General features: G+C 38.9%; 2 protein-coding genes across 4 annotated transcripts in view; both read left to right on the forward strand.

Moving 5' to 3' along the window:
• Positions 1-16,697, forward strand: part of XPOT (exportin for tRNA) — a 36,622-nt gene extending 19,925 nt beyond the window's left edge. For both annotated transcript variants that reach the window (XM_060777529.2, XM_060777530.2), the window contains exons 11-25: positions 16-78; positions 361-485; positions 961-1,102; positions 1,247-1,366; positions 1,555-1,649; positions 3,291-3,360; positions 3,813-4,051; positions 5,476-5,761; positions 7,987-8,176; positions 9,959-10,075; positions 10,294-10,409; positions 11,245-11,292; positions 12,930-13,001; positions 14,578-14,634; positions 16,087-16,697. In XM_060777529.2, the coding sequence (XP_060633512.2) occupies positions 16-78; positions 361-485; positions 961-1,102; positions 1,247-1,366; positions 1,555-1,649; positions 3,291-3,360; positions 3,813-4,051; positions 5,476-5,761; positions 7,987-8,176; positions 9,959-10,075; positions 10,294-10,409; positions 11,245-11,292; positions 12,930-13,001; positions 14,578-14,634; positions 16,087-16,113 (1,767 nt within the window). In that variant the 3' untranslated portion in view covers positions 16,114-16,697. The remainder of the gene's footprint in view (positions 1-15; positions 79-360; positions 486-960; positions 1,103-1,246; positions 1,367-1,554; positions 1,650-3,290; positions 3,361-3,812; positions 4,052-5,475; positions 5,762-7,986; positions 8,177-9,958; positions 10,076-10,293; positions 10,410-11,244; positions 11,293-12,929; positions 13,002-14,577; positions 14,635-16,086) is intronic.
• A 1,803-nt stretch (positions 16,698-18,500) lies between these two features.
• The window catches only part of TBK1 (TANK binding kinase 1), a 29,070-nt gene continuing 21,133 nt past the window's right edge, over positions 18,501-26,437 (forward strand). Inside the window, exons 1-4 of one of the 2 annotated variants that reach the window (XM_060777528.2) lie at positions 18,501-18,662; positions 23,233-23,351; positions 24,012-24,152; positions 25,244-25,373. In XM_060777528.2, the coding sequence (XP_060633511.1) occupies positions 23,265-23,351; positions 24,012-24,152; positions 25,244-25,373 (358 nt within the window). In that variant the 5' untranslated portion in view covers positions 18,501-18,662; positions 23,233-23,264. The remainder of the gene's footprint in view (positions 18,663-23,232; positions 23,352-24,011; positions 24,153-25,243; positions 25,374-26,437) is intronic. The other variant, XM_060777526.2, reaches the window with a different exon arrangement.

Genomic DNA, 26,437 nt, shown 5'->3' on the forward strand with positions numbered 1-26,437 from the left:
ATAATTTCCTTATAGGCAATTATGTTGGCTGTTATGAAGAAGTTAACATATGACGAAGAATACAACTTTGAAAATGAGGTTAGACGTTATACTTGAATTCTTTTTCTGAATACCTGTTTTAATAACAGAAAAACTTGGCCTGGGTGTTTCTTGGTAAAGCTTAGATTACAAAAAATGGCACCTTAAATATTCTGTATAGAGTAGAAATAGAGTGCCTGTTTTATAACTGGACCACACTAGCAAGCAGTGAAGTGTATGTGTATATAACATTTTGTGATGTAACAGTTGCACCATATCTAAAAATCATATAAAAATACATGACACTGTAAATGTAACTCATCTAAATGCCTATATTGACAGGGGGAAGATGAGGCAATGTTTGTTGAATATCGAAAACAGCTGAAGCTGTTGCTGGACCGACTTGCGCAGGTGTCGCCTGAATTGCTTTTGGTTTCTGTATGCAGAGTTTTTAACACTACACTGCAGTAAGTTTCTTGACTAGTCTTTCTTGACATGTTTCTATGTGTGCATATCCATGTTCGGATTTCTAGTTTTCATGGGATATAGCGTTTACCTCTAAACTCAACTAGCTGTTTATTAGTGGTTAGAACCATCTCTGAACTACTTAGCAAATACAGTCTACATAATTGGAAAGGCAACAAATATATTGATGAATATTTTGCCATTCTTGTTGTCATACATTGGAACCTTGAAATGGTGGCATAGTTCATCTTATCAGGAGTAATAGGACAATGTATGTTAAGGAGTTCCACACTTTAGATTGTAGTAACAACACTATAATATGTGTAAAATCTTAACATTGAGCATTCAGTTATTGAAGCTTATTCAAGAAGAATGTGTACTGCATAGTAGTGTACCAAGCAATCATTTACCATATCACCTATATTTTTGATACATTTTTATTATCATTACTACATTTGTGTTTATTCTGTTTTATAGGAATTGGCAAACAAAGCCATTTATGGAAGTAGAAGTAGCAATAAGACTGCTATATATGTTGGCAGAGGCCCTTCCGGCCTCTCACGGGGCTCATTTCACAGGTGATACAAAGGCTAATGCTCTGCAGGATATGATGCGGACTGTAAGTAGGAGGAAACTAGAAAATCCATGAATATAAATACTGTAAATAAATAATAATAAATAAAATGATTTGCTAAAATTGTTTCTTTAATACATGCATATTTAATCAAAGTGTGTTGCCTTTTCTCTTCCCCTTCCCATGTAGTTGGTGACATCAGGTATTAGTACCTATCAGCACACTTCAGTCACTCTGGAATTCTTTGAGACTGTGGTCCGATATGAGAAGTTTTTCACCACTGAGCCTCAGCACATTCCAAATGTCTTAGTAAGTTCATACTGAATACCTATTTCCTTTTTTAAAAACATAGTGCTTGGCTTTCTCTGTTTATTCTTCTTCCCCTCCTCCCTTTTTTTATTTTGTTTGTTAAGGATTTGGGGAAAAATATGCCATATTTTCTTTTTAATTTACTAATGACTGCTAACATGATTCAGCTCTTCGATTTTTAATTGCAGATGGCTTTTTTGGATCATAGAGGTCTTCGCCATTCCAGTCCAAAAGTACGAAGCAGAATAGCGTACCTTTTCTCCAGATTTGTCAAATCCCTGAAGTAAGTTGCATGAAAATGAGGAAGATTTCTTAGCTTTTTCAGCAAAATGAAGTTGCACAACAGTCTCAGCATATATATACATATACTAGCTTGGGTACCCAGAATTGCCTGGGTTATTAGAAGACGTCATTTTTTTTTTTTTTTACAAAATGCATAAAGTTGTGAGTGTATTGTAACTGACATCATGCCAAACTAACTTCCTGAATCTCCATACTTAAATCAGTATTTAAAGTTTGTCATGTTGGGCAAGTTTGCTCTAGATGCTGCATCAGTGGAGTTCAGTGTGCTCTCTGGCTGCGGGATGAATTACAACTTCCACCATGGTGGGTCAGTCCCATCAAATCCCTCCAGTATGTTCAGTTGGTCATAGGGGTTCTGTGTGCCAAGTTAGGTCCAGGTCCATCATCGGTGGGATTTGGAGTGCTCTTTGGAGGTGAACTATAAATCCCAATACCTACAACTAACCCATGTCAAGGCCAATTCCACCGCTTACCCACCAGTATTCAAATTTTGACATATTGGATATGTGTGCTGAATTTGGTGCAGATCCATCATTGTTTGCATTCATAGTGCTCTCTGGATGTAGGTGAACTATAATTCCTATAGACTAAGGTAAATTTCTCCCAAAGCCCTCCTGTATTTTTTGTTGGTCACGGGGGTCCTGTGTTCCAAGTTCCTGTTTGTTGGTCATGGGGGTCCTGTGTTCCTAGGGCCATCGTTGGTGGGGTCCAGAGTGCTCTTTGATTGCAGGTGGACTATAAATCCCAGTACTTACAATGGCTATAAGTCAAGGTGAATTCCCCCAAAAACTCTCCAGTATTTTTCTTTGGTCATGGGGGTTCTGTGTGCCAAATGTGGTCCAGGTCCATTGTCAGTGGGGGTCACAGTTCCCCGACTTGATGCAGGATGAAGTTAGTCCCCCAAACTTCCCAGTTCTCAGTGTCTATGCCAGAGTTTTTAAGGTTGCCTTTGAGCTATACAAAAATATTTTCACTTTTATTAGGGTCTCTCTCTCTGTGTGTATATATATATAATGCAGGGTTTGTAAGATCCTGTAGAAAGTTCTGATCTAAGTAGATACTGATATTTATTTTTCTCTCTCACCTTTTGTTTAGGCGTGTATCTGAATAAAAATAAATGTTTTTAGATCAGACTAATGCTTAATATGGGGCTATGGAATAGGCAGCCTGTTCCAATAATTCAAAGCTGGACAAATGTGGGAGGAAAGAGAACCTGCTGTCGCCACCCAGGAGACCTTGAAAAGCTGCACTCCCCAGTGCCAAAAATAACCATACGATATCCCCCCAAATCTCTTAAACCTTATTTCCAATTTACTTCCAGATCTCCCCTGGGCCCAGTGGGAGAAATCTTGCAAGTATTTTGGGACAAAAATTACTTTTAAAAAATCCCTATAAAGCCCCACAAACTGCAAAAATTGCTCTTGCGACTGAGTGCAGCCCGCAGGTAACACCATGTCCACCCAGGTGCTATATTGTGCTCTTATTCTGTGTCCTTCATATGTTAGATAGGATTATAGCATTCAAGCAGTAACTTACCCATGTTATAGTTTTTAAAAGCATCAACAGTCACATTTCAGTGCTATATAAGCTTCAGTAACATTTTTACACTCTCATCTTTCAGTAAACAAATGAATCCCTTTACTGAAGATGTGCTAAACAGAATACAGGATCTGTTGGAACTCTCTCCACCGGTAAGTATAGGGTTTTGTTTTTTTGTTTTTAATTAAAAGCCTGCTGAGCAATGGTAGATCTTCTACAGACTGATAGTCATGTTGCAAAGAGCCTAAGGACTAAAATGGCAGTGTTAGCTTTGCCTTGAGTCACTCTTTAGATATGACAAATACCTACATAATAATTATACCTGTGCAAACTTACATTTTCATCATTTTCCTAGAAGTTTCTGGATTTTTGAAAAAATTGCTATCATTTTCATGATGTCACTGCAGATATATAATCAAAACAAATATTTTCAAAGAAGTCATATAAACTCCTTTGGGGTTTGTACCAAGGTTCAGAAATTTTGTGATGGAGGAAGGTGGCTTTGTTCTTTATAATGGATTACTCTCGAATTTGCCAATAGAGCAGTAAAGTACCAGTAGATGACCTCTAACTATTAAATTCTGTTTTTGTTTTCTGGTTTCAGGAAAATGGTTATCAGTCCCTTTTAACCAGTGATGACCAGTTGTTCATTTATGAGACTGCTGGAGTATTAATAGTGAACAGTGACTACTCTGCAGAACGGAAGCAGGCTTTAATGAGAAATCTTTTGACTCCTCTAATGGAGAAGTTCAAAGTGCTGCTAGAAAAACTCATGATGGCCTCAGATGAAGACAGGCAGGCAGCATTAGCTGATTGCCTGAATCGAGCTGTTGGCTTTGCAAGGTGGGAATAGTGTATGTCAGGGTGTATTTAAAGAAATTGTTTGTGAACTGTACAGTCTTAATTCGTATGCCAATTAATTATTTCTAAGCTAGGCAGATGTTTATTGTTTTCTTTTCTCTTTGTCTGCCTCCACTTTTCCCTTGCTATTGGAATAAAACTTGTGAAACCTGAATGTAGCTAGTGGCTGAAGAGCATTAGTGAAAAGAATCCTATTTATAGAAAAGAGAGCCACCAAATAAAAAAGCTCTGTAGAAAATTTTTTATTTGGTGTTTCTACAGATAATAAAGATATTTATTAGCCAATAATATTTGCAAATGATATCGGTTATTATAATGATCTGTGTTATATTACGTTACATTAAATATGTTAATATATTATATTATGCAAAGATGAAGTACTTTAGCCACATAATAAGGAAACAGGAAAGTTTGGAGAAGATAATGATGCTGGGGAAAATGGAAAGAAAAAAGGAAAGGGGGCTGACCAAGGGCAAGATGGATGGATGGTATCCTTGAAGTGACTGGCTTGACCTTGAAGGAACTGGGGGTGGTGACTGATGACAGGGAGCTCTGACATGGGCTGATCCATGAGGTCCCAAAGAGTCAGAAGTGACCAAATAAACAACATTATATTATGTTACATTGAAGCCACCTTCAGAACAGTAGATTAACAACCCTACAGAAATCTCTTAAGATTTCTAAGTTATCTCTAAGATTTCTATAGGGTTATTAACATAATGTTCTGACTTCAACTTATCTATTTTTCTAAAACAATCATTGTTCTGAACCATATAGTTAATAATTAATTTTCCAAATCTAATTAAATGTTAAGTGACTGTGACATTTGGAAACAGATTTTATTTATCTGTATAGGCATTATCAATTGCTTCTGAAGAAGGCTGAAATATAATGTAGCTGCCTGAAATATATTGCATCCTTCTAAGACCCCTTCTACACAGCTGAATAAAATCTCATATTATCTCCTTTGAAGTGGATTATATGGCCATGTGGACTCAGATAACCCAGTTCAAAGCAGATATTGTGGATTATCTGCCTTGATATTCTGGGTTATATGGCTGTTTCAAAAGGCCCTCAGAAGTAAAATTCATGTTCTACATTTTGAAACCCGGTATCTCTTTCTTACTGGTATTCATTATATGTTTCCCCACTTCTGTTGTTGTTTTAGCTCAGATTCCATTTGCTGATGATGGTTGTAAAGCCATAAATGTGGTTAGACACCTTGACCTTTACATAAAATGTATTGCAGAGAGCTAAACATTGGAGATTTCTGGGTATTGCTTTGGCTGTGTTTTTAGAAGTACAATGATGGGAAGGAAGCCAGTGTGACTCATTCTATGGATTTGTTTTCTTTGTGGATTGGCCAAAGTCTTAGTGTGGTGTTGTGTCTTTTTCTTCTTCAACAGCCGTACCAGCAAAGCTTTCAGCAACAAGCAGACAGTTAAACAGTGTGGTTGCTCTGAAGTGTATTTGGACTGTTTGCAAACATTTCTGCCGGCTCTCAGCTGCCCCGTGCAAAAAGAAGTGCTTAGGGGTGGCGTCCGCACCTTTCTTCACCGAATGATTATTTGCTTAGAGGAGGAAGTTCTCCCATTTATCCCTTCTGCCTCTGAACATATGCTCAAGGACTGTGAAGCAAAAGACCTTCAAGAATTCATTCCCCTCATAAACCAAATCACAGCTAAGTTCAAGGTATTTGTTTGTCTGTTGGTTTCTTTTTATACCATACCTTATGTCCCATAGGTGGTTTAAGGTTAAAATGATGTAGATTAAAACAACATACAGATAAAGTAATTATTACAATAAAAATTATGAAAAAACTATATGACCTAACATATTTAAAATAGCACTGATTGAAAACAGCTTAAGTGTGATTACACCATAACAGAATAGTACAATGAAGTGTCATTAATGTAAGATTTTACTTCAATTAAAGGATTAGAAATTGCATTGTAATCTCGTTCTGTACTAATAGATCATTGGAGGCACTTTTCCTGGTGCTTCCACCAGCTGAAGCTGGGTAGATAACAACAGAAGAAAGGGCTTTCTCTTAACTTCTCAGTTGGCTCCAACATTTGGCTTTTATGAGCAAACTGTGTTTTGTTTGTTTAGTTCTGATAGCAAACTATGATTTCCTGAAACAAGGCAAGGATAGATAGAGGAAGGAGTATGGTGTGGGAGAAGATTCCCATGAACCAGTTTAATAAGTACATTGAGTAATTAGAATAACATGGCTTATAAAACAGTTGCATGATTGGAAAGGAAAACATGTAAAACCATTTCCTTAGCACTTTTCAAACACAAGGTTATGTTGCTGTTTTAACTTACCCAAAGAACCATCTTTAATTCCCTTTTCCAGTTGGCTAATCTATAACAACAAACATAGTATGCGTGTATATATCTTCAGCATAACTATGAAATGAAACTTGATGTAGATTAAAGATATGCTAAGATAATTGATTTTGATTTTATATTAAAAAATATGAATGCTACCCACCAAAAAGTTAGTGCTTTAGCAAGACAGTATCGCACACAGCATTTCCAAGATACTGCTGATCATGGTCCAGGAAAAACGAGAGTTGCAGCACTCTTCTAATGGGAGGATGCATTTGGAATAGTAGCTATAGAAGCCCATCGGAATCCTGTTTTTGCCAGTACATCCTGTGACCAGGAGAAGAGCACATCATTTTCTAGCACCTTGTTTTGCAATGCCTCAGAAAGCTTTCATCTGTGGCTCTACCTGGCTTAAAAGGAAGATTTTGAGAGTCGTGTTCCATCATCACCTGTGGCAAACATGAAGCCCTAAAGTTACAACATTGTAAGTCTGGTATGTTTAAGATTCCATTTCTCTTGAGAATCAGCCTTTTTGGCCTTCAGAAGATGAGGAGCTACCCCACGAAATGAGATTAGATCTCTGCTCAGAGAGAGAAAAGGAAACGTTAATTAGGAGGTCAGAAAGGCTCTGTGAGAAGCAGTCCTTGAAACACAGGTTTCGAAGGGATGGCTTCACAGTCAGGTTTGAGCTTAAATTAAGTGATGTTTTCCTGGTCCCTTCAGAGCAAACAATGTTGCCATAAAATCAAGTTCATATTCAGCTTTCAAGTTTGCCATTGTTCGTGGAACAGTTTTGTCTTGGAAAAGTTCCTATTTTCATGCCTATGGATTTTTGCTTTTGTTCCTGTTTCATGCTTATGGATTTATGGATTTATGCCTATGTTTCTGATTTCATGGATTTCATGTACCTTGCTAGCTTGGACTATTAAACTTTGTATATTTGGGCTACTGCTATTTCATAGCATCTTTTCTACTGTGTTTTGGGAAATTATCATTTTCCCTTTTGTATATGCTTTTTGTAAACTCTGTTCTCTGTGTGGTGCTGGGTGGAAAGGTGTACCAGAGCTAGAGTTTAACAGTTACACATTTATTCATATGAGATTGGATATAAAGAATGTTTCCCACAAATGAAACCCCTAATTTTTAACTGGTAGAAGGATCAAACTTCAGCTGATACATCCTTGGACTCCGTCTGTCTCAGTGGTTCTTAGATGTTTTGGCCTTCAACTCCCAGAAATCCTAACAGCTGATAAACTGGCTAGGATTTCTGGAAGTTGTAGGCCAAAACATCTGCGGACCCACAGGTTGAGAACCACTGGTCTATTAGCTTCTGCATTTTTCTATAGCAATCTTTCCAAAAGTTACAAAGGACTGCAGGGAGAAAGATAAATCTGGAAAAGAAGGCTCTATAAAATTCTGAGAGCAAAATTTAGACCCAGGCCATAGTTTAGCAATTTAATTTTATAAACTTTCTGTACAAAAGAGTAACTAATGAAAAATACTTACAGTAATTGATTCCTTTATTTTTTTCTTGTTCATAATAAAAAATACTCATTTGTGTTATATTTTTCATATTTCAATAGACTCAGGTTTCCCCCTTCCTGCAACAAGTGTTTATGCCTTTGCTGCGTGCTATTTTTGAAGTCCTTCATAGCCCAGCTGAAGAAAATGACCAGTCTGCTGCTTTGGAGAAACAAATGTTGCGGAGGAGTTACTTCGCCTTCCTCCAGACAGTCACAGGCAGTGGAATGAGCGAAGTTATAGCTAATCAAGGTATTCATGACTGGTCATAAAAATATTTTCTCATTGTCATTATGTTCTAGGTAAAAGGGAGTTTGGGAGGAAATTTTTTACTATAACACTGTGACCCATGCTGGCTGGGGATTTGAGAATGTTGGTTTAAAAGGTATTGTTTTGAAGTGATCAAAACACATGGTGTTATATAGCAGTTACCAGGATAGATATAATCTAGGAAAACATGTTCCAAGTTACAGGTTTTCCTCTTAAATTTCAACTTCACTTGACTGAAATAAATCCATTTGTGATTACAGCTGTTGATATTGCTGGATTCTAGTATATAAACTTAATTAATCTCTTTGACAAGTCTGGTTTGGGGGGGGGCAATTGCCTTTGTCGCCATAGAGAATATTTATTGGTTCATATGATTAAAATCAATATGTACAGAAGGTTATTGGAATGGATTAGGTAAATAAAATGTATATACTACAGATGTGTTGTAATACACTTTCTGTGTATTCCTTGTGGAAAAAGTAGTGGTTGTAACACACAGTTCAGTAGAAGACATTCTAACATGTTTTTCATTTTACTCTCAACAAACTAGAACAACTGACTATTAAACATGACTGGATGTGCTTCATATAAGACAATAACTCACAACTAAATACATGAAATATTGAGCAAGTGTCATGGACACCCTCCTCCTAAGGGAGATAAAGGCTGTTAACAGGTTGTCATGGTAGACACGACCAGTCACAAAACTCCAATTTCCAAGTAGGCAAACTGTGATGGTTAATTAAAAGTAATATGCTCAGAGACAGGGCTGCACTGTATTGATGGCAATCCAGTCAGCCAAAAAAACAAAAAACCCACCAACCTTTTGAATCAACACCATTCTGATCCAATATCCATTTCACAGGTAGCAAATTGAGAGAATCTCAAAGACAAGTAAATTCTCCAATACAAAGAAAAGGCAGGGCATGTGCTGTAAATGCCAAATCACACACAAGAGCAAAATAATAGCCATTTCACAGCCGATAGAGTGAAAATGTAAGGTTCACCTCACACACCTTTAGGTAGAACAGCTAGGATGCTCCTGATCAGCCCCTCCTTTTCATTTTCTGGAAGGTAAGGCAGGCTCTAAAACAGTGGTTCTCAACCTATGGGTCCCCAGGCGTTTTGGCCTACAACTCCCAGAAATCCCAGCCAGTTTACCAGTTGTTAGGATTTCTGGGAGTTGAACGCCAAAACATCTGGGGACCCACAGATTGAGAACTACTGCTTTAAAACAAAAGGTTAGACTGCTGCTTCCCATCAGTTTCATTGTGAAAGATAGATAGTCTTTGCAGCCCAAGAAATATACTTGGATGCTGCTTGAGGCTGTCACTTCATTTTGAAGAATACCAGTTTCCCAGTTTTTTTTTAATGGTTCATTGTATTGTATTTAGTATCTCATAACTCTCACCCCAACCCAAGAATTTTCAAGGCACTTCAGGTTGGGGTCCTGGAAAATGACGTCTACGGCATACTTCCAGTCACAGAGAGTATTGAGAGAAGCAGTATGTAACAGGACTTCAAGGGGTCTCCCTAGCTGCCTCTTCTCTCCAGTTGCTTGTTCTTAATGTATCCCACATAGGCTTTTGGGGGTGGCATTTTTGGACGTAACAGTGACAGAGCATCATCATTGTAGTTATATCTTACAATGCAAATCCTCAACATGAAATAAACAAGAAGGGCAAAGAATTTGGCTGACGCAGAGGCACCACACTGGAAATCCCAGAAAGAAGAGTTTGAATTGGATTTCTTTTCTCTTTCTAGGTGCAGAGAATGTGGAGCATGTGTTGATCACAATCATCCAAGGAGCAGTTGATTATCCTGATCCTATTGCTCAGAAAACCTGTTTTATCATCCTTTCAAAACTGGTTGAACTCTGGGGTATGTTTGCGTTTCTTTCCTGGAAGCTTAGGTTTGATTTAGACAACACATCTTTTTACTGCATGTGTTTAGGTGTGTGCATTTTCCTTCAAATGCTGCAATAGTTGCTGCAGATGTATTTGATGAAAATGCTGCAGTGTGTGATTTTTTTGTTTTGTTTTGTTTTGGGGGTTTTTTTGTAAGAAGGACACATGCATATTCTTATTCTCTTTTTTTAGGGGGCAAGGATGGACCTGTGGGATTTGCTGACTTTGTCTACAAACACATTGTTCCTGCCTGTTTCTTAGCACCTTTAAAGCAAACATTTGACCTAGCAGATGCACAGACAGTATTGGTACGTAAATGTGTCACGTAAGTTATTCCTAAAGATATATGAAAACTAAAAGGGAATTCTAAACAATCTAGCTGACCAAAAGATGTCAGCTAGTCTTCTGTAGACTGCTCAGAGGAATATTACAGGCCTCTTCTAGAACAGACATTTACTTAATCTGGATAATGTCTTTATTTCAGGTTTATTTATTTATTTATTGTGTGAGAAGTGAATTGAAAATATAAAATGTATAAAAACCCACAAACAAAGTTTAAAACTTGGCATTATACTAAATTTTCTTTGTATTTCGGGTGTACTTGGGGTACTCAGGGCTATGTGACATAGTGAGAAATACAGTTAATGTATCTAGTGTCATCCTGAATACAGCACAAATTAGTGAAAGTATTTAGCACTTACACTGATTCCAGTCTGTCTGGTGTAGATGGTGGGAAGGTCTCAATCAATTCCATGTAAGGTGAAAGCACATAGAGAGTGTTGGCACTGAGGCAAAATTATTTCACTGTCACATTGCAGACCACTGCTCCAAAATTCCAGAAAGGCCTTTAACATCTGAAAGTCCTTATAAAATCACAGAGGAATCCAGTAATCCATCAGCTGGAATTCAAGTTCCACCTAGCTAAAAAATTGCCTCCAGTGGAAATAAAGGGCAAAGTCCTTTAGGATCAGAAAAGAAACAATGTTTCTTTGGAGTTGTTTTTGCTTCCCAAAAGATTCTGCTCAGACATGATATATTTCTCCTGGAAAAAATATTGATCTTGTAAAATTATGCATTATCTAATTTATACTACTTCAGTGCTGATACACAAGTTTGAACAAATGTCTTGTTTCATTTTTATAGGCTTTATCTGAGTGTGCGGTGACATTAAAAACAATTCATCTCAAAAGGGTAAGACTTAGGAAAGTAGCAGATATTGTTGCCATATCTCTTTGATTGTAAGACATGCTAATTTGAGTACCACCAACTGGTAACAAAGGAGTATATAACACACACAAAAAGCCCCAGGAGTTCTAAGATGAATCCCATTTTTATAGATGTTAAAATGGTGAAAAAAGTGTGACTTACAGCTGGCTTTAGCACAACAGGTTAAACCACCAGCTGTAGCAAATCTTATCAGTCGAAAGGTTGCTAGTTCGAAGCCAGGTCAAGGTGAGCTCCTGGCTGTTAGCCCAGCTTCTGTCTACCTAGCAGTTCAAAAGCAAATGTAAATAGATAAATAGGTACCGCTTACAAAAAGTGGGGGAGGTATTTTGAGGCACCCATAAGGAATGGCAGCGATTTGATCCAAAAAGAAGAAGAAGTTAGGAACGAGCTCTTTGGCAGAGAGATGTAGCAACAGCACCACCCCACCCCCATGGCCAGAATTGAGCACACCTTCCAAGATTTCAAAAGATGGCTAAAGCCAATATATATACTTCTTATCTATGTATAATTATCTTTCTAGTTGTGTTATAAAACGGCATTGAACGTTTGCCACATATGTATGTTCTGTAATCCTCCCTGAGTCCCCTTTGGGGTAAGAAGGGCGGAATATAAACACTGTAAATAAATAAATAAAACTGAAGAAATACAGTTCTTAAAATATAGTCACAGGTACTCGGAGAAATGTGCTATGATCTGACTTTAGTGGCAGATTGTAGTGCTTAGTTTCTGTAGGAATGTGTTTCCTTTTTGTTGTTTTGCTATTTTCTTATACTCATTAATCTCACTTGGTGCCGTTGCCAAGAGACCAGAAAAAACTCTGTTATTAAACTTCTACGTGGTCTCTGTGAAATGGCATATATGGATCTCTTGTGCTTGCACAGTCAGATTTGGAACTAGAAGCTCTTAAAAGATACATTTTGAGTAGTAACATAGGGATCTGTGCTATTTCTGGGCATTAAGTGCACTCCAACTCACAGTGGCACTCTCACATGGGTTTTTTTCAGTAAGTTCAGAGGAAGTTTGTCATTGCCTTCCTGTAAGGATGAGGAAGTATGTGACTTGCCAAAGGTCGCCAAGTAGATTCCTGTGGCTGAACAGGGATTCTAGTCCTACATGAACTCAAACCACAATACTATGCTGTCACTCAGAGAGGGCCTTCTCAGTAGTCGCCCCCTTTCCTGAAAGAAATTAGAATGACCCCTATGCTGTCCTTCAGAAATCTATTGAAAACTTACCTATGCTCCCAGGCATATGAAGATCTGGCTTACTAAATAAGGACTGCATTATTAGATATGGCTTTTAATTCCAGATATAGCTTTTAACTTTGGATATGGCTTTTAACCCTGTTTTATTGAGTTATTGTTGTTTGTGTAATGTATTTTATTGACTTTTATGATGATTTATTTTATGACTGAATGTCTTTTGTCTCTTTGCTTTGCTTATTATTTCATGTTGTAAGCAGCCCCAAGTCCCCACAGGGAGATGGAACGGGATATAAACCAAGTCTGATTGATTGATTGATTGACTCATATAGAGAGTTAAGAATAAGAAAATATCTGGCCATTGTCAAAACAGTGCATTTGTTTCCTTTTTTCCCCAAGGGCCTTGAATGTATTCAGTATCTTCAGCAAGAATATCTTCCTTCACTGCAAGTAGGTCCTGAAATAATACAGGTAAGTAATCTTTGGAGCTGATACTGATATAGTAAGAGGATTTGTTGGGCAAACCAAAAAAATTATAATAACAATAACAACAACCATCTGTCATCTGCAAAAGGCCACCCTACTGGGATCTGCATGCATTATTCACTGATACATCACATAGTTCTAGACACTAGGGAAGTGTCTGACGTGTGGTCCAATGCAACAACCAGCATAGTGACCTTGTTTGCTGTGTACTAATCTTGTTGTGTTTCAAACAACAACAACAACAACTACTACTACTACTTTATTTTTAGACTGCCCTCTCTCCTCAGCGTGTGTAAAAACCAGTTTGGTTTACACACAAAAAAGGCAAACATTCAATGCCTCAAAATGGGTACAAACACACCAAAATATTACAGGATAATGGATAGTAATAACAATAAGCTTACAATGAAAGAATTGAGCATCAAAATAAAAATAAGTGTATGTAAACAGAGATAGGAACAGAGAGGTGGCCCCTCAACTCTAGAATTCATTGCCCTTTGAGATTAAGCAAGCCCCCTCCCTGGAAACTTTTAAGAAGAACCTCAAAACTTGGCTTTTCCGTTGCGCCTTTGGAGAGTGATCTTACATCTCTCATGGTCACTCCCCCCATAATGTTTGTCTACATTTTGCATTGCTTACTAAGGCCTGTCTCCATTACTCCGTTGTTTATGAGTTTTTCCCTTACAAACATATCTGTTTTATTTCTATCTCATCCTGAATTTTATCATTACCTGTACATGCAGCCTGCTCACTGTGATTGTGTTTGATTTTTCTCTGTATTACTTTGCATTTAAAAAAATTATTTTTGCTTTACTTTTCTTTCGTAATGTTTATTTCATGCTTTTGTGTTATGTTGTTGTTATGTTATTGTAATTGCACTACCGGGCTTGGCCTCATGTAAGCCGCCACAAGTCCCCTTTGGGGAGATGGTGGCGGGGTATAAATAAAGATGATGATGATGATGATTTATAGGAAAGTCACATTTGGAGGTCCTTATTGGCTAAGATTAGTGCACACATTTTCAAATAAATGGTGACAGTTACCCAACCCAAATACATATTGCCAGGGCAGGGTTACCATTAGGCAGAATAAGGCAACTGCTTTAGAAGATGCTGATAGGGCCGAACTGTCACAACATATTGATATACTTACACTGCTGCTCCATTAATAAGATAGGCCTGTTGCCTTCTGGTACAGTGGAGGGCTACCTTCCTGCTCACATACAATGGGGAAACCATATTTTCCTTTACTTCAGGCAACAAACTGTTTTGGGCCTCCCTTCTGGGACTCTTTCACTTCTGATCCTAACAGGTGATGGTATTACCAATAATAAAGGTGGGGCACAGACACACAGCCTTTGCATATATGGATGAATACATCAAATTCCATTATTTGCAGGAAAGGAAATAATTTTCAGGCACTTCGTCTCTGCATAACTAATCAATCTTGGAAGAAGAAAAATCCACTGTTACTAAAGACCAAATACTATTTTATATCTATAGCGCACTGTTCATCTGCTGTGTGGTATAAGCAAATGTTAAATGTTTTGATTTTTTCACAGGAATTCTGCCAAGCACTTCAGCAGCCTGATGCTAAAGTTTTTAAAAACTACTTAAAGGTAGGTTAATTTTAAGCGACTGGTTTTGCCAAATTCTAATAGAGCTAGACCTACAACATAGCCAACTGGTGATATTTTCACCTAAAGGTAAACATTATCCCTTAGTTTCAGCTATCCAAACAAAAATAGTATTTTAAAACACAGCTGTTGTATTGGCTAGTAGATTATTTTGCAAGGGAAAAAATGCTGACAGCTCCACAAAATTAGCATTCCATCTCATGTGAGCATGTGTCTTCCGGCTGTTTGGGCATTGTGGAATTCCCTCGATTGTGTATGCACAAACAACCTCTTAAAGATGGGACAATTTTATACCTTGCAATAGACTGGAATTTCCCTTAGGTCAGCAAACACCCTTTAAGTCATTCTCTTACTCACATGGAGTTTCTTCACACAATGTCTTATTTTATGGTATTTTATATTCAAAACATGGATTGCATGTTTTATTCCATACTAGTATCATAGTATAAAAACTGTTTTAAATAAATGGATTATCTGAACTTTGAGACTACAACTCCCACAGTCATTACCATTAGTCTTACTGGAAAAAGCTGCTTGGAGTTGTAGACCAAAACAGGCAGAGGGTTGACAGTTCCCCATGCCAGTAAATGCATTTTTTTCTTTCCTACAATCAGTAGTCCTATGAAATAGTTACATATTTGTAAGTCTGTGTGGTTGTAATTTAAATACTGCTGAAATAATTTATACTTTATTCCTCAAAATGTGAGTGTGACAGAATTGCACTTAGGTGAAGCTGATACTTATTGTTAATTGAGTTCTTTCAGTTTTCAGTGCATCAAAATGATGAAAAGGTTATGTGTGTGTGTGTAAGGTAAAGATAAAGGTTTCTGCTTGACATTAAGTCTAGTCATGTCCGGCATTGTCCGTAGATGCCTCCAAGGTCATGTGGCCAGCATGACTGCATGGAGAGCTGTTAACCTTCCTGCCAAAGCAGTACCTATTGATTTACTCACATTTGGCAGAAGCTAGGACTAACAGAGGAAGCTCACCCCACTCCACAGATTCAAACCTCCGACCTTTTGGTCAGCAAGTTCAGCAGCTCAGTGATTTAACCCGCTGTGCCACACCCCCTATCTATATCTATATATGTTTAAATCTACTTATTCTAAATTTAGCTCCATTTATAAGGAGATTTCATTCCTAAAAGACACATACAAGTATTTTCTTCATTTAACCAGTGAGGAGGCAGATAGCATTTTAAGCCTATTATCTAGTTTGGCAGTAGGTCTTGCCGGTGATGAGTCAATATTAGACAATTCTGTCCCTGCCTTTTGGAAATTCCCTTGTCAGGTTGCTGTTTGAGAACAGACACTTAATATTACTAGTAATCACAACTTCATTCGTTAAACTTGCTTTTCATCACTTTTTATCCTTGAAATAGAGGTATTGTGTATTTGTTGTCTTCAAGTCTAACATACGTATTTTTTAAAACAGGTATTCTTTCAGAGAGCAAAACCCTAAGAAGTCTAGAGGAACCAGTTTTCTTTAATCAGGAACTCCAGATATTAATTTATATGAATGCTAACTTCTGTGCCATTCAGATTGACTTCTTTTTCTTCTGGAAGATGTTGCTCTGCGCTTAAATCCGTATGTGTATTAGCCTTTTCCTGTAAAAGTGCAAATTAACTGCTCTATTTTATGTTGGTTGATGTACGTATGGCATTTAGACAACATAGGTTGCCTGCCTGCCTGCTCAGAACGCCCTGCATAGGATAATTGTATGCTGTAATTACAGCAAAAATGGAATATCCACTTTTTTAAAAATCTTGAAATTATACAATGTATAAACTCCTTCCAACCCATAGCAATGGTATAAATTGTGTACATTTTTAAATACTGAGTAAAATATGTGCATATTAGAAATGGACCTCATTTGTTCATGTACTGTGATACAAAATAAAACAATCAAACTCAATATTGTAGATAGCAATTTCTTTTGATAAGTCTAAATACTAAATATATACTACAAGATAGTTACTAATGGGTCTGATTAAAATAGGACTGGCTCTACATTTTTATATAAAAATAAATTTTATTCAATAAAATCTTGACGTTGTCTTGACTCATTGGTCACCTTCTTGGTATCGGTATTTTGCTCCTGTAATAGGGAACCTAAAGTAGTATATTGCAATAGTTCCATTAGGAACTTGTCAGAGTATGATAAGGTTATTTTATGTGTGCATGAAGTTTCCCAAAGCACTAGGGGCCCTTCTACACAGCTATATAACCCAGAATATCAAGGCAGAAAATCCCACAGTATCTTCTATGTTAAGTAAGGTAAAGGTTTCCCCATGACATTAATTCTAGTCGAGTCCGACTCGAGTGGTGATGCTCATCTTCATTTCTAAGTCATGTTTTTCATAGACACTTCAAAGATCATGTGGCCAGCATGACTGCATGGAGCGCTGTTATTTTCCCACCAAAGCGGTACCTATTGATCTGCTCACATTTGCATATTTTTCAACTGCTACATTGGCAGAAGCTGGGCCTAACAGCAGGAACTCACCCCACTCCCTGGATTCAAACTGCTCAAGTTCAACAGCTCAGCGGTTTAACCTGCTGTGCCATGGGGGGCTCCTGATACATATGTATGTGTGTAGGATTGTAAAGGAAAAAAGTTTTCCCCTGACATTAAGTCGAGTTGTGTCCGAATTTGGGGGGGGGGGGGGGGGATGCGCATTTCCATTTCTAAGCCGAAGAGCCGGTGTTGTCCGTAGTCACCTCCAAGGTCATATTACCTTCCTGCCAGAGCCATACCTATTGATCTACTTACTTTTGCATGTTTTCAAACTGCTAGGTTGGCAGAAACTGGGCCTAACAGTGGGAGCCCCGTTCTCCGGATTCGAACTGCTGACCTTTCAGTCAGCAAGTTCAGTGGTTTATCCCCCTGTGCCACCGGTAGCTCTTGATACATGTGTGTGTGTGTGTGTGTGTGTGTGGAGAGAGAGAGAGAGAGACTGGATTGACACTTATAAAATGTACCTGTTGTGACTTGCATACAAATTCATCTTAAGAACAAACCTAGGGCCTTTCCATACAGCCTTATCTCCCAGAATATCAAGGGAGAAAATCCCACAATATCTGCTTTGAATGGGGATATCTCAGTCCGCATTGCCACACTATATCCCAGTTCAAAGCAGATAATGTGGAATTTTGTTCCGCTCTCAAGCTACCCCTCTATTCTGCCTTGGTTAGACCACACCTGGAACGTTGTGTCCAATTCTGGGCACTACAATTGAAGAGAGATATTGACAAGCTGGAATGTGTCCAGAGGAGGGCGACTAAAATGATCAAGAGTCTGGAGAACAAGCCCTATGAGGAGCGGCTTAAAGAGCTGGGCATGTTTAGCCTGCAGAAGAGAAGACTGAGAGGAGACATGATAGCCATGTAGAAATATGTGAGAGGAAGTCATAGGAAAGAGGGAGCAAGCTTGCTTTCTGGAGCCTAGGATGCAGAACAATGGCTTCAAACTACAAGAAAGGAGATTCCATCTGAACATCACGAAGAACTTCCTGACTGTGAGAACTGTTCAGCAGTGGACCTCTCTGCCCCGGAGTGTGGTGGAGACTCCTTCTTTGGAGGCTTTTAAACAGAGGCTGGATGGCCATCTGTCGGGGGTGCCTTGAATGCAATTTTCCTGCTTCTTGGCGGAATGGGGATGGACTGGATGGCCCATGAGGTCTCTTCCAACTCTTATGATTCTATGTGTGAATGGGGCCGCTGTTTTTCCAGAGTGCTGCTGCCTCAGCAAAGCACAACTCCCAGGGTGCCGGAGGATTAGGAACGGCCCGCTCAAGCGGAGCCAAACCGCGTTAATTCCACGGTGTGCGGCTGGCTGCCTGCCTGCTAAAGGCGGGGAGCCGAGGAAGGCCGCTCCGCCTCCGATGCGTCAGGAGGCCGGAAGTGGACGATGAGAGAGAGAGAGAGACCGAGGGAAGGAGAGGAGGAAAGGCCCGGGAGACGGAGGCGGATTGGGCCCTGTGGGTCGGAAAGGAGCTGGCGGCCCTTCGGTGAGGAGAAACCCGGGCTCTGGAGAGGGAGGGAAGGAAGGAAGGAAGGAGAGAGGGAAGGAGGGAAAGAAAGAGGCTGAAGCCGGAGTTGGGTTTCGCTTTCCGACGCCCAGAGAGAGAGTGACGACGCTCTTCTCTGGAAAGGGAAGGGCTTGGGCCAGGCTGCTAGGCCTCAGGCGGGGAAAGCCCTCTTGCAGCCTCTTCCTCCTCAGCTGAGGCAGCTGCTTCAGGGAATTTCCCTTTGGGGCCTAGGGCAGGCATGGGCCAACTTGGGCCCTCCCTCCTGGCGTTTTGGACTTCAACTCCCACCATTCCTAACAGCCTCAGGCCCCTTCCTTTTCCCTCCTCAGCCGCTTAAGCTTGTTTGTGTCTTAATTTGGGTTTTCCTCTTGTTAGTCGTGGCTCCAGTTCTTTGGCCAGTTGCTGCCTTAAGGTGATGTTCTCTACAATAATCACATAATGACTTAAATCATCAGGTGATCATAGAAGGCATGGTTGAGACCAGATGCCACAATCCTTGCTACATTTATTAATGAATACATAATAATAATAATAATAATAATAATAAACCTTTATTTGTACCCCGCTACCATCTCCCGAAGGACTCGGTGCGGCTTACAAGAGGCCGAGGCCAAATACAACAATAAAACAGCAGCAACAACGACAACACAATAACTCAAAAAACAAAACAATAGCAGAGAATAACAATAACATTAACAACACCTAATGACGCAATTAAAAACAATGGCGGGGCCAAATGTAATAGTTAAAATTAAAAATTTAAAGTGCTGGGCATGACAAGGTGGGGTGTTTGGAGGGGGATGGGCATGCAGATATCCTGAATCTCTGATAAAGTGCGTTGGGACATAATGCTAGGAGTTTCCTTATTCTGGAAAGGCACACTGGAACAACCACGTTTTCAAGCTCCTCCTAAAGATTGCTAGCAACGGGGCCTGCCTGATGTCCTTAGGGCGAGAGTTCCAGAGTCGAGGGGCCACCACCAAGAAGGCCCTATCCCTCGTTCCCACCAATCACGCTTGCGATGCCGGTGGGATCATCAGGGCCTCTCCAAATGAACAAAGAGATTGCGTGGGTTCGTAGACAGAGATGTCGTCACGCAGGTAGGCGGGTCCCAAACTGTTTAGGGCTTTGTAGGTAAGCACCTGCACCTTGAATTGGGACCAGAAAATGAAAGGCAGCCAGTGGAGCTCCTTAAACAGGAGGATTGATCTCTCCCTGTAAGGAGCACCAGTTAACAACCTGGCCGGCGCCGCCCGTTGGACCAATTGAAATTTCCAAGCCGTTTTCAAGGACAGCCCCACGTAGAGTGCATTACAGTAGTCCAATCTGGAAGTGACAAAGGCGTCAAGAAAATCAAACCCTCTACCCATAGATTCCAGATAGAAGACACAAGACTGCTGTGTTCAATCTTCAAACTCTATCCATACTATCTACAGCCATCCCCACAAGTCAGATGTAATTATAAGGCTAGGACTGTTTTAGGAATTCTCTGCCCACCAAATCTTTGTATATTTTTCAGTTGCTATTTGGGTCTGAAATGGTAACAGACATGAGTTATGGAAGTTCTTTATGTTAGCTGATTATAAACATTTTTGATAAGGAAAGTGAAAGTGAAGGGCAATGCTCTTTGAAGACCAATCTTAACACACACATGCTAAATGCTAAACATTGATATCGCTCCAATCGATCTAAACATAAAAGATATGATAGGCACTTCTGCTGTCAAGATCAGACAGGCTGCTGTGTGCCTTTAGGGATTTGGGGCTTTTTCCCATATTGATATGAACAAGTTTCAGACCAGTCCGCATTATCAGAAGTGGAAAAGAGAATGAGATTATTGCTACCCAGGACTACCACTATACAAACTTGCAAAAATCTTAATGGGAGTGCTTTTTGTCTCTCCTTCCACCTTCAAAGGAATTAACCACAGGATGAATTCTGTATCAGGAAACTGGCTTGTTTGGGGACGAGAATTGGCACTGGGGTTTCTAACCAGGTGTGATGGCCTATGTAATTTTATTTATGTGTTTATTTCCAGTATTTCTATCCTGTCCCGAAGGGGGATTCAGGATGGCTTACATTAGGCAACGATTTGATACCACTTCATAGAAAAAATTTACAATAATACAACACAATTAAAATACATAAAGCATTAATTAAAACAGTACATAAACATTAATTAAAGCAATAATACAATATCATCAGCTGTATCATCATTCCAGTCAATTTCCAACCAAAGTGCTAATTAAGTCTGCTGTCCAAAAGCCTGGTCCCACAACCACAATTTACTTTCAAGAGGGATGAGGCTGATCTTATCTTCTTTGGAAGCGTGTTCCACAAGCGGGGGGTCACAGCCGAGAAGGCCCTGTCTCTCGTCCCGGCGAGACGCGCTTGCGATGTAGGCCGGAGCGAGAGCAGGGCCACCCCAGATGATCTTAAATTATGAGGTGGGACGTAGAGACAAATGCGTTTGGACAACTAAGCTGGGTAACTATATGTCAATGCCCTTTGGACCATTTGACTAGGAAAGTGTTTGTCAGTGTTATAAGAGCAATAACTGATCCTCTGCTATATCAATACAGTGTAACACATAACAAGTAATAAGATTATTTTCCAAGCTGATGAGTTTATTGCCTTCTACCTGTATAATTTGTCGAAGTTAAAACTTGGATATTGATGTTTAATACTATTTTTTCCTGCTAATCTCAAACAAGCCCTTGAGCAGTTGGGACTGCTTAATTTTATAAACTTTTTCAGTGATGTATATTGCAATTTAGTGATTAAAGCAGGATTTTTCAGTATTTGATAGCAGTCTACTTTTCTGTAGAACAGGAGTTCTCAAACTTTTAAAGCCGTGGTACCCTTTTGAAAGGAAATGTTTCTCGTGGAGTCCCAAGAAACTTTTGGACACAGACTGCATTGCGTTTTAGAATTTGACAGATGGGCCAGGCCAATGACAATTAGTTTGTGTGAACTAATTGAAAAAATAATAACATGAACAGATCCTTATGCACATTGCATATATCTTGTTTGTAGTGCAAAGAAAGAAAGAAAGAAAGATGCAATATTTAAAATGAAGAATATTTTCAACCAACATAAATGTAACAATATTTCAGTGGAAGCTCCCAGGGGCCATCCAGTCCAACCCTCTTTATGCCATGCAGGAAAAGCACAATCAAGGCATTCCCAACATATTGCCAGTATTTGTAACAACAAAACAATAACAGCAGCAACAAGATCAATCCCAGGGGTCATCCAGTTCTACTCCAGTCTGCCATCCTCTACATCTGATAAAGAACAATCAAAGCACTCCCAACAGATGGCTATCCAACCTTTCTAGTACTATCAACAACAATAAGTGAAACCCCAGAGGTCATCCAGTTTTACACCATTGTGCCATGCAAGGCAGGCCTTACAGGCCACGGCGGCGGCGGCAGAGGTGCTTGTTAGCCCCTGACTGTGCTTCACTGAGCCCTTAGGGCTAAGGAGCACAATTTGAGAACTGCTGCTGTAGAGTGTTACTTAGAAGCATGAAAATAAACTGAAATATTGAAATTAATTAGGGATACTGGCCTTAGTGCCTTCTTCCAGAATTTATATTGTATAATATAGGAGATATAGACCGGCACTTCTTAGAATAACATAAAGATGGTACTTTCAGGATGACGTTGTGAGCTGGAACTCTCAAGGACCAGTTTAAACCGCTGCATACCCTAGTTGCCCAGTTCAAAGTCTCTGTACCCTAGTTTGCATTCCTGCATTTATGGATTATCTCAAGATTATTGTGGTATATTTGTGTGCCTTCAAGTCACCTGCCAACTTATGGTGATCCCATTAATTTCATAGAATTTTCTTAGGCCCCATCTACACTGCCATATAATGCAGTTCGAAAACTGCAAATCCCAAGATTCCTTTGGATGGAAAAAAGTCAGTTCAAATGGTGTCATTGAGGTATTACTACATAGTCTGAAGGGGCCCTAGGTTTTTGAGTTTCCTTGATGATTATCCCCCCCACCCCTTCTTACAACACTGCCATGTAACGAGTTTGCACCCTTCATGCAGGATTTCGCCTCAGTATAGTTGGCTGGAAAGCCTCTCCGAAGACTGGTTATCGGCAGCAAGATTTTTAGATAAACTGTGCTGATTTTTGGTACAATCTTTTGCTTTGGCCGCGCTTTTGGAGTGATCCTCTGGAATGGAATTCAGTCCTCTATTACCATTGAAGGCTTGTTTGATTGTACATGTACTGTAAGGTTTTCTACATACTTTTAAAGGGCCTGGTTTTAGTAAGCTCTTATCTTTATAATCTAATAATCTTGTTTATGCCTTTATTATGTGTCATGTATAAAATTAATTCTTCTCATTTCTTCAACCCAGCTTCAATAAACAGTTGAAGCTAAAGTTATTCTTTGTCTGTGGTTTCTGACAAAGAAATGAACACACACTACAAAAGTGAACACTTCAGTCCAATTACTGTAGTTATAAAAACAGAACAAAGTTTGGGCTATATTGTTTTGGCAATTTGGTAAAAGTGTCTTTGTCTCCTCAGCTCAAACCTGAATTGCCTAATTGGGAGCAAAGATGCAGAGCACATCCAATTATCTCTGGCTCCTGTCAGACATCTTGGGCCAAGGAGCAACTGCAAATGTTTTCCGCGGAAGACACAAGGTTTGTACAGAGGCTGAAATGCTTTCTGTTCAGTGAAAAACCTTTTAAGTGGCTTTAAACCCCCCCCCCCCCCTCACAGGGCATGTAAAATTATATGGAGTCGGTTTTCCTCATTTCTCAAGAAATTAATATACAATTAATACAGGAATACAGGAGATGTGGCCTTGTAAGAGAGTTTTGTTATAGCTGTTGCCTAATTCAGCAGCTTTGTTCATGGAGGATTAAAAGTAATACCGTATTTGTTTTACTATATGTTTTATACATTTTACATTGATTGTTGAAAATAACTGAAATTACGGAGTACTTCCCATTTACTGTTACTAATTATGTTAGTTATTCCCCTTCAAGGCTTTAGAAATTGAAACTTACTTAGTTTCTTTTTCAGACAACCCTATATGAAGTAATGGCATTATGCACTGTCATTTTGTCTGTTACCATCTTTTATAAAACAAGGTTCCTCATTTTTTCATGAGAATCTTACCTCTGTATACTTAGAAGTTAGGTCCCATTATGTTTTTTGGGCTTTATTTCTAGCTGTACTGCACCCATATTTATTTGTACAAATCGATAAGTGAGAATTAATAAAAACTGAGCGAGAGTTATCCATCTGAAGCTGAGTGGATGAAATTTCTTAAAATATCCTCAATATTTGTGTTACAGAAAACAGGAGACTTATATGCTGTCAAAGTATTTAATAATTTCAGTTTCCTTCGGCCTGTTGATGTTCAGATGAGAGAGTTTGAAGTGTTAAAGAAACTGAATCACAAGAACATCGTTAAACTATTTGCCATAGAAGAGGAGGTAATTATTGCCCCATTCTTATAATTTGAGAATGAATTTATGATGTTACATACCACAATCAGTATGCTTTTTAATTGTCTGATAAATTTTCCAGTAATAGTATTTGCATCTTTACAAATACTGGGCGGGTTAATGCAGATATTGTTGAATTGTATTTCCAGCATCCCTAACCAGAATAATCAGTGGTGAGATAGGTTGGAAGCTGCAGTGCAACAACATTTAGAGGACTGCACAATTTCCAGACCTAGTTTACTGTTAAGAGAACAAGCCTAGCCTTTTCTTGGGCTCACGTGCTCCTCTTTCATACTTAGGTACTCCTATGTAGCGTTTGGAAACCTCTTCTTGTGTTTAGATGGATCATTTTAGTGTGTTGCTCAAACCTAAGTTGGTTAAATTTGGCTTTAGTTCATGTAACCATGAACTAGGTATTAAAGTTGGCTTGTTTTCAGTGATTATAGTTAAAATTAACCACAGTTTGACTGGATTCAGACAGTGCAATAAGTGAGCAATTAAGCCTGACAAAAGGCTAGTTTTCATTACGGCAGTTTAGAATTTGTGTCTACATTGCTACCACTCATTCCTGAGAGTACATTTTCTCAACAGGCGTCTTCTATTACCTAACTAAACAGTACCTATTGAAATTATCTCAGTTACACACCTATTAAAATGAGTAATCTGCCCTGAGACTTTTGTTAGAAGTAGAGTATAAATATTTTGGTAAGTTAATAAAACAAATGAAATTTAATTAAAAAAAAAAACTGCATGAACCTTCCAGTTTTCTACCTTGCATCTTTAGGGAGAATAAATAATTTTTAACTTCAAAGTTTTTAGAAGTTTTCCTGTATATTTTTTTAATTTAGAACAGAATACTTATACATGTACCCTTAATATCTGTTAGCATTTGCACCCAGGTTGGTTGAGTCCATTTTTGAAATCTATTAGAAAGTGTCTTAGATAAACAGTTTCAAAAAGTTTGTGCATTTATATCAGTAGTCTACAAAACTTTTGGTAGTGGATAAACCTTCTTGACTGCATTTTTGGCATTGTAACTTGCTTTGTGTAATTTGCTAATCTTGATTTGCTTTTTTTAGACAACATCCAGACATAAAGTCCTTGTTATGGAATTTTGCCCATGTGGCAGTTTATACACTGTTTTAGAAGAGCCATCTAATGCCTATGGGTTACCAGAAACAGAATTCTTAATTGTGTTGAAAGATGTCGGTAGGTAGGAATTACTTTACGTACATTGTTTAATATTTTTGTGTTTGGTCTAGTTTGCTATAGTATAGGCTTCAATTGCTTATTATCCTAATTAGATTTTGTTTTGTATTGAATGTAGTTTATGTCATACAGAAACATAGCTGTGGTGTCATGTCATTCCATTCTGGCTGCGGTGTATGCAGATGCACCAAACCACAAAGCAATAGCTGACTCGTAATACTAAAAGGATATCACTTCCCTTGTTGTTGTTTATTCGTTCAGTCGCTTCCGACTCTTAGTGACCTCATGGACCAGCTCACGCCAGAGCTCCCTGTCAGCCGTCACTACCCCAGCTCCTCCAGAGTCAAGCCAGTTACTTCAAGGATACCATCCATCCATCTTGCCCTTGTTCAGCCCCTCTTCCTTTTTCCTTCCACTTTCCCAAGCATCATTGTCTTCTCTAAGCTTTCCTGTCTTCTCATGATGTGGCCAAAGTACTTCATCTTTGTCTCTAATATCCTTCCCTCCAATGAGCAGTAGGCTTTATTTCCTGAAGTATGGACTGGTTTGATCTTCTCGCAGTCCAAGGCACTCTCAGAATTTTCCTCCAACACCACAGTTCAAAAGCGTCTATCTTCCTGTGCTCAGTCTTCCTTATGGTCCAGCTCTCACATCCATAGGTTACTATGGGGAATACCATTGGTTTAACTATGCGGATCTTCATTGCCAGTGTGATGTCTCTACCCTTCACTATTTTATTGAGATTGGTCATTGCTTTCCTCCCAAGAAATAAATGTCTTCTGATTTTCTGACTGCAGTCACTTCCCTTGGTTTATGATATGGAGTATGTTAAATTGTATGTCCAGGAGCATATCTCCCTGGTTAGGCCTGATGTTTGCAGTACTTTCTGATGGTTGCAGTACTTGCAGTGTGAATAGAAGTTCTCTTAATAGATTAAGATATGCAGGCTGAACTTGCCACGATACACAGTGGACAGTTTACCATTCAAACTGCTTAGCTCCATTCTTTGCACAGAGAACATTATCCTTATATATCTTATATATTTTTTATTCAGCAATTTTGGA

The sequence above is a fragment of the Anolis sagrei genome, chromosome 5 (assembly GCF_037176765.1).
Source record: "Anolis sagrei isolate rAnoSag1 chromosome 5, rAnoSag1.mat, whole genome shotgun sequence".
Lineage (NCBI taxonomy): Eukaryota > Metazoa > Chordata > Lepidosauria > Squamata > Dactyloidae > Anolis > Anolis sagrei.